The following is a 16099-nucleotide window of genomic DNA, read 5'->3' as shown; positions in this document are numbered from 1 at the left end:
TATTTTGCCAGTTAATCTACATAGGGGGAGCTCTTGATGGTGGTGACAAACTCTACCAAATATTGATCTTTAGGGATGATGCTTTAGGAATGGGTTAAGTGACTGAACTAGTAATGCCAGAGGAACCACAATGAGATTCCATAATGGACCAGTGAAGACTCCCTAACAAAGAAACTCTTAATGATTCCTAAGTATTAAGTCTCCCAATGACCATAGAATCTCCCAATGAGTAATTCCTCAGAATGTTCATGAATTCAAGGCCCATGAATAACACCAGCATTAAATGCCACAAGCAATACAGTGATAAGGACTGCAAGGTGCATTCTCTAAGGACTGATCAGAGTGTACATTAGCCTACAAAGTCAACCATCACCTACACATATCTGTGGACAGGCTCAGTGTTTGAATGGGTAGCTTTCATATCTAAATTAAAATTATTTTGATTCTCGAAGACATCATGTTGCCATAACACCAATTTATTCCAATTAAAAGTATATATTTTGGACATTTGCCATTACAAGGGTTTCATGGTGCACAGTTAACAATTGGAAATTAAACTGCCAAAAGAATTCTTCCAAAAGAAGCACACTCAGGAAAAATAGTGGGTTTTAGGTTGAGACAGATGACAACGACCACATACTCAAGAGGTAATTAAGAGAACTAACCCAAATAGAGAATATATAGTCAGTAAACAAAAAGCAGCTTATCTGACCTGATTATGTAGTTCAGACCAACAAATAAGAGTTTCAGTGAGAGTAATGCGTTAACACTAAAGAATTTCACTGCATGTGCCTACAAAACAGCTGGTTGTGAACTTCTGGTCTGCGTGTACATGATCTCATTTTACATTTCAAGCTAGAGAAGAAAAGAGGAAGGGAATGGCGCTTGATTTGTAATAAAATTGCACATTATATTCCTAGCTGGATGAAGTTATATTCTGAACCTGGTAAAACTAAAGGAATAAGTTTAAACTACAGAAATATCACACTCACAAGCAATTCAGCACCAGGATGCTGTATTTTAAATTGATCGGTCATTTATGAGAACTCCTATCATGATAAAAGATGATATCATACAAGGGATGCCAAAATCAAGTTTGAAAATGTAGCCACCACAATTCATATTCAAGTACTTACCAACAAGTTTGAAAAGGGTAGCAAGTCTGAATGCCTCAGAGTGGCGATATTTAACAATATTCACAGAAGCAGCAGAAATGTGGATGAAGGCTCCTGGCACTGCAAATGACTCAAAGGAGCTATATCCTGAAAGCCATGTGTTTTTGTGGATGGCAAACGTCGATCTGTTTTGAAAATGTTCACTTCTTTCCCACTTGGCGAGAACCAAGGTATTGTTGGAAGCTAAATGAAGAAAATAATTTGGTCTGTCAGCTGATTCAAATGAGGCCAGGTTTGGATCTGGAAAACAAACAGCAATAACAAAAAATAATTACCTGAGCTGAGCAGAGTTTTTTTTGAGTTTTGCCTCCAGCACACTACACTCTGTTGCGACTGTTCCTACACCTTTTAAAAACACAGGCAGGTTCTGCTAGGCTTAGCTTAGCCCAAAGCGACTCTACTATCTCAAACTATATTGAGGCATTGAAGAGAGAGCAAGCCTAGCAGAAGGGACTGTGGGGGTGCCTGTTTAGTTTGATGTTCAAAATCACAGAGTTCTTCCCACTGCTATAAACAAAATTCATTATTACTTATTATTACAATCACTGTGTTGAGGCATTTCTTGTGAAGCAGGCAGCCTTTTCACCACGTCAAGTTTCCTTGCACCTCAGAATACTAAATTGTGCAGGGAGTCTTTACACACAGAACAGATACCTGCTTCGGGAGTTATTTGCCCATGTGATAACAGCAAAAGTGGTGGAAATCATGTGACTTGTGGGACAAGGCTAAATACTGGGGTGGAGATGTGTCAGATCTGTCTGTACTGTGAATAACGAAACAGATTGGCTTGATTTAGGGCAGTCTTTCATGCTGTTAAGCTGGATAGCACCATTCACCATTAACAAGGGAGGCTATAGGTGGATCGTGATAGCTCTTACACTTACTTTTCTGAACTTTTGCAGGTTTCTTACCTGGGGACACCTTCCTCGTGTCACCAATTTCTAAACTGATTACATATGCCCCCCCCCCCACAAAAAAAAGCTAGGGGAGGAATGTGATTTCTACTTTCCCAGTCCAAAATAACAGAGTCTGCCTTTGTGGGAGAACTGGTGCAACTATCTTTCTGAAAACTGGTGGGCTTCATCCTCTCAGGAGGGGGTTGCTATATCTTCAGTTTGCATCTAAAAAATATAGTAAAAAATAAAAAAGACATTAAATAAATAAATAAAGGTTTTCTGCATGAAAACCCCAGGATGACTCAGCCTGAAATCTGGAGTGGCTTCTTTGCCTTCAAATTCATCCTTTTATGTGAAAAGGAAAAAGCTATAGCCATTTTTAGATCTCCCATAATAGTCAAAAGAGAAAAAAATAACACCTCTGGTTTAAGAGATCAGATTTGGACCAGAATAATGAGTCAAATCAGAATGACAAAGATCAGATCCAAAACAGATCAGGCTGCTTCTAAATGCTATGGATACAAGGCGGATCTTGTGGCCGCTGCACACTCCTGCTAAGTACATGACTGAATAGGGCTATTGTTGTAAACAGAGGAGTTTCTGAAACTATAGACTGAGGAATTTCGAAACACTACATTTTTCAGAGAACATTCTAATTCCATAAGACAAATGGTGTTTAACAAGTTATATTTTTCATTAAACTCGCTCTCCCCAATGCCCAGGAAATACCTCCCACCAAACCCTTATTCACAAAAATATCAAGAAAGCAACATTTGTACTGTAGGTTCTTGTTTTTCAGTTTTTCCCTCATCAATTGGCCACCTTATCCCAGAAAACATGTCCGCAACAGGCAATTCTATGCGTTAGCCATATTTTTACTCTGGAATTTTCAACGGGTCTTCAAAATACAGAGACGCTGAGAGCAGATTTAATTGTAGGGTAAAGTAACGCTCACTAAAAGGGTGACAGAACTGAGACTCAGATGAGCATCTGTTGTTCCAAATATTATTTCGCTGTACATTGTGTTATTTTGCTTAAAATAACCATAAAACTACTGTAAAATCAACTGTCCCCCCTCAGGGCTGGATAATGTTTCTTTAAAAATCCTGCAGAGAGAACAAATAATCTCTGTTAAACAGATGTTGTGTGATGCACAGTTCATTACTCGGGAATACTGTCTAATTTTCCAAGATGACAATATTTATTGTGTGAATCATAATTGCACCAAAGGAACTGACATTTTCTTCCATACACACAGTAGCGAGAAAACTAGCAATACCAGTGTAAACTACCAATAGCTAATTCTTGTAACAATTTCATTAAGTTTCAATAAGCCTTGGTGAGTCACCTCAGACAATGCACATGGAAGGGAGTGAGAGTGTACCTGCCCTTCTCAGACCACCTAGCATAATTGCCCCACATGAAGATATTGTGGGACAGCCACATAAAGCCATAACATATAAATAAAGTCCTCATATGTGAACATCCATATGCTAATTTCATGAAGATGATTTCCCGATAAAATCCAGCAATACAGATGTCCACTGAAGGAAAGGGGATGTTTTGCAATCCACTTCACAACTTTGGACAGTGGATCACTTCAGTTTGGCACTTTGAACTTTCACCTCAGCAGGAACTCAAATAAGAGTTTTGCTTCAGAAGAGTCAGTACTTTGTCAGATTGATAATAATGGGCAAATAAACAAATGGCTTTCATTTTCTTATGTTTTATCCAAATTGGATGGCATTTACACAATTTTTAACAATATGCTTCCTTAATCTTTCCTTTATTACACTACTATCTTCTATTAGCTATTTCAATAACAGTTTTAGACTTTGATTTTTTTTTTAAAAAAAGTTCCATTTACTCCACAGACCACATTGGCTTGTTTGCTTTATCATTTCTAAATAAGGAAGCAAAAATTAATTTTTTTAAAAAAAAATTAAATTTAAAAAATGGTTGAAGAAAATATCTTTGTAAAGTACAAATAACCACATATTCAATTCTAAAGTGGAGTAGATATCTGGCTAAACAACCATCATGAAACTCCAAAATCATCTCTCATATCATTCACACATCACTCACTTTTTTTCTGTTATCTGATTGCTTACTCGCGCATGTTTTAAAAACTCAAATAATGAAAGGTGGTGTTGGAAGTAATCCTAAAAACCTCTTTACACTTGTGGTTTCCCACTTAACTACAGTCCCACCACCTGCCAACCAACCATAATGTGAACTCAGCTGACCTAACCATTTGTACCTCACTAATTCTACAGCTGGCAGCCTGTTTCCAGACTTCCTCCCATGCTTTTGCTTTTCTACCTCTGTTCCTGCCACAGGAAAGATAAGGACTGCTGGGTCTACAAATTTGTTGATCTGAAAAGCTGAAGTGTCGGACTATTTATAAATCAGCAATCACTTTGTAAAGATCCACTCATTAGATAGAAATTTTGGCAGACTACCTTCTTGTTGAGAACCTACTGATAGATGTAGAGTGAGGTTTAATGCTCCTTCTACAAAACTTCCTACATTCTGATGCAGCCAGAATCCATGCTGCCTACTAAGGAAGGTCTGCCTTGCTGGGGGGGGGGGGACACTGAAAAAGGATATGAAAATAATACCATTTCCCCATTGTTTGTGTCTGGTACAGTGGTACCTCGGGTTAAGCACTTAATTCGTTCCGGAGGTCCGTTCTTAACCTGAAACTGTTCTTAACCTGAAGCACCACTTTAGTTAATGGGGCCTCCTGCAGCCACTGCGCCACCGGAGCACGATTTCTGTTCTCATCCTGAAGCAAAGTTCTTAACCTGAAGCACTATTTCTGGGTTAGCGGAGTCTGTAACCTGAAGCGTATGTAAACTGAAGAGTATGTAACCTGAGGTACCACTGTACTTGAAAGAAAGATGCATCTGAAATAAGCATTCCCTTTGCTAATTTTCTAGATATTTTGCAGCGACAGTGAGTTTACCATGTGCTTTTGGCTTATACAGTCCCGATGTCAGCATAAAGTGTACTGCATCTCCAGGAGCAATAGCATCTCCTCTTGCTGGAAAAACAGAACCATCCAGAAGCTTGGCTCCAATTGCAATTTCTCTGTCCAAGAAGCTGACCAGCTTGTAGGGGCCCTTTCCCAGAACTGTCAAGAGAAGGCAAGGTTACATTTCCTGTTGAATGCCGCAAATGCTTGTATCGCGCATGTTTATTGGTCAGCTTGTACAGTGGCAAAGAAAACAGCACCATCAAATGACATCAGAACTACGAGTCACGTAAAAGCTGTGCAATGTTTGCAAGCTCAGCTTCAAAAATGGTTTTAACCTTTTCTCCCTCTGTCAGGAGGAAAGTATCCGCGTTAGAGTCCTTCCCTATGTTAAAGCCCAGTGCTCATATAGGTGGGGGGGGGACCCCTGAAAACAATCATTTCCATCCCAAACACAAACAACATTAAAGTGGGCTGCTAGCGTGTAAATGCATTGGGTACCAAAAAATGGAACCAATTTGAGAGCAAGAGTCGGACCCTGCAGGCAGGGAGGGTCACCAAAGGTTTTAAGAAAAGCTTGGGCTTGTGGAAAGATTGTTATTTATCTCCCAAAGCTAGTAGGGGCCAAGGGTTGGGCTTGTGCATATCTTAGAGCTACCTTTGAATTTTGGAAGTAACATTCTGTTTCCTGAGCCTGAGACCTAAAGGAGAAGGATCTGGATCTTTATGATGAAGAGTTGAAAGGATGAGGCATGGATAATTTGCTTCAGACAGCATGAATCATCTGGGGCTAATTTGTCCCACCCATCCCGCTAACTGAAAAAAATTCACAGCACCCCAGATACATATCACAATAGCTAACTTAAGTCCAGCATGCAGACCTTTATCAAATTAAAATGCAGAGGGTGATATCCAATATTAAGTCATATTCTTAGTGGACCCATTGAAATCAATGGAGCTAAGTAACTTTAGTCCATTATTTCAGAGCACCTATATTTTATGCAGACAGGATTTGCACAAGTGCCCCAAAGATGTTTCATGAAAAAACAGGGAACAAATCTGATGTACTATTGCAGACCCAGGCTAGCACTGTGATCAGGCCCAGTGCTGTCAACATAATGGCAGTGATACTGGTTTGGGATCCATCAGAGACCTGATCAACTCAGCCCCACCCCAGATTAAGCCCCATGCCCAGATTCAGGGAGGAGAGTGTTCCACAGACTCCTGATGGTGGGAGCAGCAACTAATGGCCTTCCCACCTGCCTGCATGTTCTGTGAGGAGAAGGGGGGGGGGGCAACAGTGGCTGTTTTAGCAGGGAAAGCTGAGCAGAGGGACACCTCCACTCATTCCAAGCTACTGCAGGCTGCTGTAAAGGGCATTTAGATTGCTCAGTAAGTACTACAAATCAAAATGTATAGTGAATTCTGTCAAAAGCATGCAGCTTATCAATAAAAATGTGCTGCCAGACTATCAGAAGGCAGGATGTAATTGAAAATCACTAATATATGCAAAATAATGAATTGGATCTGAATGTCCCTTTCTCTAATGGAAAGTGTCTTCCTCCAATGGGAAACCTGAAGGAAGGACTTTTTCCATTGACGGAAGGAAGTCTTTGGATCCAACCTAGTATATTCAAGCAATATTGAATCAAAATGCACAGCAACTAAAATACTACCTAAGATTTCTTAATTATGCCTTGCCACTAATCTGGAGGGAAAGATGAAGACAAGTGGATGATAGTTTACCAATTGCTAAACATTTCCTATCCCCTTCAGAGGGAAGTGGAGCTGGTACTTAGCACCCATCCTGTCTGGTACACAACAAAAGAAGACCTTAGACCCTCACAGTAGTTTTACTGCACACATTCATATGTTTAGAACAATATCATTATCTGAGGAAAACTCAAAAGAAGTATTAAAGGAATGGAAAAGTAAAACAATTTCAACCTGACTTTTTTAGATCCCGCCCCCATTACCTTAGGCTGTAAAGATTGTTTTGAACTCTATAAAAAAAATTATCTAAAATACATAAATATGCCAAACATGGACAGTTTCGTTCTGCACAAGAGAGTCATACACTTTTAGCTATATAAGAAAATGTACAAGCTGAAAGTGTCAAGTGATGCCTTGTTGATTTCTTACACCAATAATGAATCTGAATATAGTAATAACAGCTAGGGAGAGACTAACAATTATCAAAACTTGCAAATTAGCTCCCTCTTGAGGCCCTTCAGGGGGAAAAACACAGAGCATATCTGGCAATTGCACATTACATCTGAACATTTTCTGCTGCGAGGTGGGAAATGCAACTATTTTATTTTATTTTGCTAATTTTCTTACATTTTTATTCCAAGGTGTAGTAGTAGTAGTAACAAACAGTGGTACAAACAGTAGTAACTAGTAATTCTAAGATATGGAATCATGATGCAGCAGTATTAGACGGTACAGTATTAAACATGATACTTGATAAAACTTGATAGTAAATATTAGATAAATAGCAGGAGAGGCAGAAGGAGGCAAAATTCTGGATTTGGCCATTCTTGACTGTTTTATGACCACTCCAGTAATGATGCACCTGTACCAAACCTTGAAGTCATATTCAAGTGGCAAGTGCAGGTCTCTATCTCACAGAAAGCTTTCAAGTGCTGAGGCACACACAGGAGGAACAAGGATGGTAATCTACTACATTTTTTTATTACCTTCATACTCTCCTTTGCCTTAGAAATACTGTTCAGAATGTGAGATATTAGATGGAGAGTTCAGGGGTGCAACTCGCTCTCAAATGTATGGAATAATTATGTGGATCAGATATAAATTTGATCCACATTTGATCCTGGTATACATTTCAAGGTTAATCAGAACCGTACCTGTATGTTTAAACAGGAATGAATGCTGCTTTGATAAAACTGGATATGAAGTTGTTATTTTATTAAAAGTGGACAGAAAAATACAGAACTGTTTTATCATCAGTTCCCCATGATTTGCTTACCTTTATTGATATATTCACAATCATAAGCTAAAAGGAAAGGAAAGGAAACAGTGAGCAATATAAATCTGGAACACAACTAGCAGTATGTTCTGTATACATATGGACATATTTGCACAATCACATTCCATTTTTATTCAGACTAGGAAGAGAAATTAAGACTGGCAAATTAATTAAAAACTCACATACTACTGACTAATAAATCTGATACAGAATGAAGTATAAGCTGCAATGAGCAGATGCTTATCCTTGTGTGACCTCTAGTGGATAAGAATAAGCTTGGTCATACATCTTTGTACATCCTTCCTGCAGAGAGATGAGAAATTGATGTGAATACAACAGCTTTTGCATCTTCTAGAGAAAATGCATAATGCCCAGCTTTGAACTTAACTTTAAAAGACCAGAAAGAAATCTGAATCATTCACACTTCTTGTACTTCTGCTTAAATGGGAAAAAAAGGTAGAGCTTTTTGCCTTCCGCTCACTACCAGTTGAGAGAATTCTTTAAGCACCAATACTCCTTCAACACAACAATGTCCCACTAAGCCTGGATCTCACTGCAGGGAGGATGGCTCACTTAACTAGGATGACCAGTAGAGATTAAGTGATTTGTAAATTCTAGAGAAAGACAGCACAAGAGATAAACTTCTAGACTGCCATGACTCAATGGGAAGCTATAAAAACAGATCCATCCCTGGCACTGGAATTGATTGAAAACTAGGCCTCGGAGTAAAAAGGCTACAGAACAGGGAATCGGTTCAATTTTCTTCTGCAAAAGGAATAGGGAATCCATATAATGCCTACATTTTCTCACTAGCAAATCAGTAATGCACGCGCTACAGTAATTAAAGCTGGGTACAGACACAAATTCTTCCATTCTATTTCAGCATGCAAAGAATATTTAAGCATACTTACGACACAATCTCGGAGATCTCCAGTCTACTGTAACTCCTTGTTGACAACATTGATGTGCATAGGCTGAAACACTTGTGCAGAAACACTCACAATCCCCTCCCTGGTTACAACCACATGTGTCTGTCAAACAGTTTGAATAAAACCAGGTGACATCAACCTGAAGAAGATAATTATTACTGTAACATATCATTACCTACACAAACATTGGCAACCCAATGTGTTTTCAGCACAGAGCCACAGAACTCTAAAAAGCAAGTTCCAAAGGATTCTGGCACGCAGCATTTACTGTTGATTTGTATTAAACAAGTTCATCACTATGTCCTTTCATATATGCCCTGTTGTTTTGCAACATTTGACACTCCCAGCCTTCACAGGTAAGCAAGGCACTGGGCTTTCATAAGAACAGGGACCTAGAGTCCTTCTCCCTACTTTTCCAGCTCTGGGAAAGAAATAGGACGACTCCAGGATCCTGCCAGAGCCTCATGCATCCTTCCCAAAGTTTCTATATTGTAAACAAGAAAATAAATATGAACTAATATGTAGAATTTATTCACCTCCTAGCATTTATATACAACATTTATGATAGTTAAAACTGGCACAGATTTAACAATTAAATAACCTTTTTCTTTTCTTCCCTGTGCCACAACTTGGTAATACCTTGTTCCTGGCACTATCAATTCATCAGTCAATGATGCTACACCATTGTACTGTGCTATATATTGGTGCTATATGCTGCTATATCTGATTGCTGCAAACATTTCACATTCCACAGTTAAGATTATTCTATGTTGGGAACATCTTCCTTGCAGTTCCAAAAATAGCAGTAACTGGTAGTAACTGCTCAGGATCATGGAATGGGAAGAGAGGAAAATAATTGCTTCACCTAATTGTTTCAGGTGAAGACTGCACACTCTGTCAGCACAATGTGATCATTGCCAGCAGGCTTGGAACCTCACCAAGATAATGTAGAAACATTTTTTATGTGAATTGATGTATTTATATTGGTAGGTGAGCATGCAGTGCCACAATTTGTGTTCAGACACTGGTTGTATGAACTGTCACCTCCACAGGTCAACACAAATTCCAGGTGAGGACTGCAAACTCATTAGTGTTCCTGAAACATCAGCCTTACAGGTACCCATATAGAACCCAGTTAGCGTAGTTACTGTGGTTGTTCTTCCTGTCCATCCTAAATGCAACAGACTTTATGATCAAACTGTAAATGCAGGATCAGAGTTCAACATTTTTCTAATATGGAATTCAGGAGCTATACATTAAAAAAACTTAAGAATTATTATTATGCATTAGCAGCTACTTACCACTGGATGGCAAGACTCAAATATTTCACTTAAGAGTATTCCACATTCTTTCTTGGCAAATGGTTCTCTGAGTGGGTTTAAAATGCATGGATGCCGAATGTCAGAGCTGTCAACACACTGAATCCAAAAACAAAATAATCAACCAGGAGAACATTTTCTTACAAGCAGTATGGTTTTCTAACTTTTAAAATAACCAAGAAGTGTAACATACACTAGGTTCTCCCCCCCCCCACTCTCTCTCTCTCTGCTGTGTGTGTGTGTGTGTGTAGCACAGCTGTTCTGAACAGCACACTGACAGTCCCCCATGCATAAACACCTATAACTACAGTGGTGCCCCGCAAGACGAATGCCTCGCAAAACAAAAAACACGCAAGACGAAAGGGTTTTTCAGTTTTTGCGTCGCTTCGCAAGACGAATTTCCCTATGGGCTTGCTTCACAAGACGGAAATGTCTTGCGAGTTTGTTCGCTTTTTTCCTAAAGCCGCTTGAAGAGGCGCAGTTGCGACGGACCGTGCTTCGCAAGACGAAAAGACTCGCGGAACGAATTATTTTCGTCTTGCGAGGCACCACTGTACAGAAGAATTCACCATGTCTAACTGTCTATAATATGTATAGAGGATTTTCTTACCAGTACCTAAAGTAAAATGACTATCAGTGTGCTGCCCATTCTGATTTAAACAGTCACCAGGACTTGGGATATGGACTCATGCAAACACTCACTCACTCACTCACTCACTCACTCTTTAAGAGGCATTGATATACTTCTCCTTTAAAAGCCTACTTTTTTGGTCATGTTGTTCCCCTTATTCCTCCCTGGCCCCATGTACTGAGAGTGGCATATTACTGCTATATGTTTGCCAAAGGGAGTGTGCTGATGGTTGGAAAATCCAACTTAGGTATCATAAAGCTTCTGAAAGTGCCCTCTATTGTCATTTTTTAAAAAGAGCTACATTGGGGTTTGAATAAAAACAAAGTTACACAATAGTACAAACAATGTAATACTTTTAAAATTATAGTTTTTAAACCATTGTTTAGCACTACTATTCAGAACATGAAAGCCAGTAACATACAGTGCAGTTGGTGCTTGATTTTAAATGATAAAGAACTATGTAGTGAAATAGAATGAGTGACCACTCCAATTATTTACCTCTACAGCTGCCCAGCTACTTCCAAATTCTTGTGCATTTGTTAACTCAAAATTTTCTGGAGTTCTCATTTCATTTATTGTTTTTGAATCAAAATTTCCACATAACCCTGTCAGCACACCCTAAAAAGAAGGCAAAGTTATTATGACCAGCTGGTGGCATTTTGTTTTCTAATCAAAAGTCCTGTAGAAAAATCTCTGTTCCCAAAGGCATATAATCAAGTGCCCAGTAGTGCCCTTCAAATATTCGTAGACTACAACTCTCAATATTTATGACTATTGGTTGTATATTGGACAATATATGACTGTATTTCACCCTAGATATGGCAATGCTCATTATTTACTACAATATTTAATTTATACAATAAATCTAAGCTTCTTCATATGTTAAATATACGACTCATTCTAGCCAAAGCCAAACCCTTGGAAATCCCATTGACTTCAACTGGACTGTTAAGTATAATGCTAAATCTCTCCAAGAAAAATGAATGGGGTTTCAAAGTGCTTAACTGTAACTACATCATACTCATAATTAGATGAGGCAATGTGCTCTTACCTGCCATTGAGGTCCTATCTCTACATGAACAGTTGTTCTTTGATCCCACATTACTGTGATTTGTTCATTGGGAAAGTGAACAAGTGTGAAAAAACCAGCTTTCCATATATGCACTTGCTGCAGTTTGTCTAGGTAACTCAATGGACTCTGTTAGGAAAAGCCAGCCCACACATATTTACTTACTTCATTTAAAGCATTTTTATACCATTTCTTTAATATATATCACAGCAATACAATATCCACAGCAATAGGTGTACTGAGTACTAGTGGTCAGGTTTAACAAACATAGAATGAAAGCATAGTGTTGTTCATGCATGCCGTAAAGCTATCACAGCAAAGGCCATCATCCAAGAAGTCACAAAGGGATCACAGGGCCTCATCTGCTCATCCCAGTGCATGGGCAGATCTATATGGGAGAAGGCACTTTCTCAAAGTAGGATGCCCCAGCAGCTTGTTACAGGTTATTTATTAAGGGTTTATGTGCTCATGGTGGGTTGCTTCAGCGAACTGCTGCACAGCTGCATTCTGTACCAGCTGCAGCTTTAAGGGCAACCCCACATAGAGTGTGTTGCATCAATCCAGTCTCATGGTTATTAATACATGGATCACTGTAAAAGGTAAGATAAAGGACTCCTGGGTGATTAAGTCCAGTCAAAGGTGACTATGGGCTGCTGGGCTCATCACACAGTAAAAGCTTGTGTAAACTACATTTAGAAGAACAAGCACTTCAGTGTCTTCTGAACATCTCTCTAGGTTAATATTATTTAATATATGGGTCTGTTTTTTCAAAAGACGTGACGTCTCTTGGCTTGAAACCATTGTTTAAATTATGCATGCTTTGAACCTATGTCTAATGTGCAGGGTCCACTTTGCATTTTCTCTGCATGCTGCTTATCACCTTGCTTGACACACACATCAGCACATCCGTCATGTGATGTCAGGTGCAAGTATGTGCAGTACAAAACGCAAAGGCACTGAAGGGGAAAATATGTATATGTGTACTGGGGCTGGCTCAAGCACAAGGCAAATTGAGGCAGTAGTCAGGTGTGGGAGAAGAAGTTGGAAACATTTGTAGGCTTGCAGGGTTGGTGAGCAGAGGAAGCAGGGGCAGCAGTCCCTAGTACAGTTATACCTATGTGTCTTTCCTTCTGCAGTGCTAAAGCTTACCGGATCTCCAGTGTCATCGTCAAATATTATGAATGATTTCCCAATGTTAATGAAAATATACTTTCTGCAAATGATCCCAGTGTTAAAGCAATTCACGTTTTCTATGATGATCGATATACTAGTAATTGAGGAACTCTGCAGAAGGGGGAGAAAGCAGCTGTTTGCAACTTGTTGACATTTGATGAAAACCTGTCTAATGTGTCCAATTCTCCAGCCACTCTGATCCCACCCCTTAATGATATCTCTCTCTGGCTCTGAAGATAGAACTCACACAGAGATGGCTGGTGAGGTAGTGCAGCAGGTAAAAAAATGCCACTAGTCTTACCTTTTAATGCAAGCTTTATTCAACTTAAAATTTAGAATAAGTAGTATGTTGGTTTTTTAGAAAAAAGCAAAACTTTTTTTAAAAAAACAAAAAACCCTCAAAGTCTTACCTTAACCAGGTAAACCTTACAATTCCCAATGTAATCAAAGGAAAGTCCATCAAAAGTTCTGTAATGGCGGTCTCCATACGTAGTACACATTGATGGGCAAGGATGGAAAGTGCATTCAAATGACCCATGATAGCAGATGCTGGTGATGGTGGAAAGAAAATCAAGAGATATAATTTCAAAAGTAATTGTAATATGCACAAATAAGTCTGTTAATCTTCTGTGAAAGCAAAATGCATCGACACTCCTCCTGATCCAGAAATCCAGTTCGGACACAAAGTTGTTGCACATGCAACCATCCATACTTTCAGTGAATGGATAAGATGCACATGCATAAAGCAATGTGTGTGAATTCTGCTTCTGGGCCCAGATTGCTGGACCTAACGAATGCTGCAGTGCCAGACAACAAAAACCTCATAGCATCCCACTTTGGGAAGAATAAAAATGTTTGCTGATTCCATGTGAAATTATATAATCATCTGAATTATAATATATTGTAACACTAAACTGAACACATGTAAAGTAATAACTCAAAATGAAAAGTAGGAAATAAATGAAACTACCTGACCCTGCAGGAGCCAGAATCTAGTACAAAAAGAGTATTACAATTGATTCAAGACTTTGGTCGGGTGGCGGGATTTAAACTAAATAAACAGAAAACTAAGGTGTTGGGAAAAAATCTGACAGATACAGAGTCAGAACGGTTTCAGAGAGAAACAGAATTAACTGTGGTTAAAAAAGTAAAGTACCTAGGGGTAAATATAACAGCAAAAAATCTGAGTCTATTTAAGGATAATTATGAAAAATGTTGGTCTGAAATTAAGAGAGACCTGGACAGTTGGTCAAAATTGAAGCTTTCTTTGTTAGGCCGAATTGCTGCTATTAAGATGAATGTATTGCCAAAGATGTTGTTTTTGTTTCAAACATTGCAGATTGTGGACAAGACGGAATGCTTCCGGAAGTGGCAGAGAGACATATCTAAATTTGTCTGGCAGGGCAAAAAGCCCAGAATTAAGTTTAAGATACTAACTGATGCGAAAGAAAGAGGGGGCTTTGCCCTGCCAGACTTAAAGCTGTACTATGAAGCTGCAGCTTTCTGCTGGCTAAAAGACTGGCTACTTCTCGAAGACACTGATGTACTGGACCTGGAAGGTTTTAACAATGCTTTTGGTTGGCATGCATACTTATGGTATGATAAGGTTAAGATCAATAAGGCCTTTAAGAACCATATTGTCAGGAAAGCAGTATTTAATGTCCGGACAAAATACAAAGACTTATTGGAAAACAAAACTCCGAGGTGGCTCTCACCTCTGGAAGCTAAGGCCCGAAAAAGACCCAATATGGAGGCCAAATGGCCAAAATATTGGGAAATATTAGAAAAAGATGGAGACAACTGGAAATTGCAGAGTTTGGAGAAAATGAAGGATAAAGTGTGAGACTGGTTACATTACGCTCAGATTAAAGAAGTCTTTAAAAATGATAAAAAGTTAGGGTTCCAGGTGGAGAAATCGAAGTTGGAAACAGAACTGTTAGAACCAAAGACTAAGGTATTATCAAGAATGTATAACCTGCTGTTAAAATGGAATACACAAGACGAAATGGTTAAATCGGCTATGATAAAGTGGGCTCAGGACATTGGGCATAACATTATGTTTGAGGACTGGGAAAGGTTGTGGACCACTGGGCTGAACTTCACTGCATGTAATGCTCTGAAGGAAAATGTAATGAAAATGATATATAGATGGTATATGACCCCAGTTAAACTTGCCAAAATATACCATTTGTCTGATAATAAATGTTGGAAATGTAAAGAAAATGAAGGAACATTCTTTCACCTCTGGTGGACCTGCCCTAAAGTGAAGGCCTTCTGGGAAATGATATATAATGAGTTGAAAAAGGTATTTAAGTATACCTTCACTAAGAAACCAGAGGCCTTCCTTCTGGGTATTGTCGGCCAGAAGGTGCTAAAGAAGGATTTAACATTTTTCATGTATGCAACAACGGCAGCAAGGATACTCATCACTAAGAGTTGGAAAACTCAAGATCTACCCACACTGGAAGAGTGGCAGATGCAGCTGATGGACTATATGCAACTGGCCGAGATGACTGGCAGAATCCGAGACCTGGGAGAAGAGAGGGTTGAAGAGGACTGGAAGAAATTTAAGATTTATTTACAAAAATATTGTAATTTGGTTGAATCTTAAGAAGGATGCTAGATCACAAATAATTGCCCACCACTGAATTAGATCTGAATTTGACGATAAGTGAGATTAAGAAAAATATAAATCTTTTGGAGAACTGCTAGAGTCTATTTAAACGAGCGGATATAAGATTGTAAACAAGATGGTAATTTGCTTGGAAATTTTTTTTTAACGATGTAAGTGGGAGCGGGAGACGTGAGGGAGTCCAAAGAAGTGACGAAATTATGTTATGATATAAGCAATGTTGTTTATTATTTATGCATTTGTATTTAAAAAACTTTAATAAATATTTATAAAAAAAGAAAATATTACAAAAAATCATAGAACTGTATC

At 38.8% G+C, this 16099-nt stretch overlaps 2 protein-coding genes and 1 long non-coding RNA gene across 5 annotated transcripts in view; 2 read left to right on the top strand and 1 right to left on the bottom strand.

The window, feature by feature from the left end:
• Nucleotides 1-16099, top strand: part of USH1C (USH1 protein network component harmonin) — a 124858-nt gene that overhangs the window by 17275 nt on the left and 91484 nt on the right. For 2 of the 3 annotated variants that reach the window (XM_083709726.1, XM_083709725.1), the window contains exon 1: nucleotides 6358-6440. The exons of the other annotated variant lie outside the window; for it this stretch is intronic. The gene's annotated coding sequence lies outside the window, so the exon portion shown is untranslated. Of the gene's footprint in view, nucleotides 1-6357; nucleotides 6441-16099 lie in introns of those variants that run through there. 3 annotated transcript variants of the gene reach the window in all.
• The window catches only part of OTOG (otogelin), a 95572-nt gene that overhangs the window by 41092 nt on the left and 38381 nt on the right, over nucleotides 1-16099 (bottom strand). Inside the window, exons 25-33 of the mRNA XM_083700824.1 lie at nucleotides 13569-13707; nucleotides 13135-13269; nucleotides 11968-12114; nucleotides 11415-11534; nucleotides 10268-10384; nucleotides 8949-9105; nucleotides 8038-8064; nucleotides 5040-5207; nucleotides 1137-1415 (exon numbers count right to left, since the gene is read on the bottom strand). Coding sequence (XP_083556950.1) covers nucleotides 1137-1415; nucleotides 5040-5207; nucleotides 8038-8064; nucleotides 8949-9105; nucleotides 10268-10384; nucleotides 11415-11534; nucleotides 11968-12114; nucleotides 13135-13269; nucleotides 13569-13707 — 1289 coding nt within the window. The remainder of the gene's footprint in view (nucleotides 1-1136; nucleotides 1416-5039; nucleotides 5208-8037; nucleotides 8065-8948; nucleotides 9106-10267; nucleotides 10385-11414; nucleotides 11535-11967; nucleotides 12115-13134; nucleotides 13270-13568; nucleotides 13708-16099) is intronic.
• LOC310833968 lies at nucleotides 6277-14132 on the top strand. The gene is made up of 2 exons (XR_014559023.1): nucleotides 6277-10597; nucleotides 10845-14132. It is a non-coding gene; the product is annotated as an uncharacterized lncRNA (long non-coding RNA).

The sequence above is a fragment of the Podarcis gaigeae genome, assembly GCF_964106915.1.
Source record: "Podarcis gaigeae genome assembly, chromosome: 1".
In the NCBI taxonomy this organism is placed as follows: domain Eukaryota; kingdom Metazoa; phylum Chordata; class Lepidosauria; order Squamata; family Lacertidae; genus Podarcis; species Podarcis gaigeae.
Note: the sequence above shows the minus strand (reverse complement) of the source record. Positions and strands in the feature narration are given on the sequence as shown.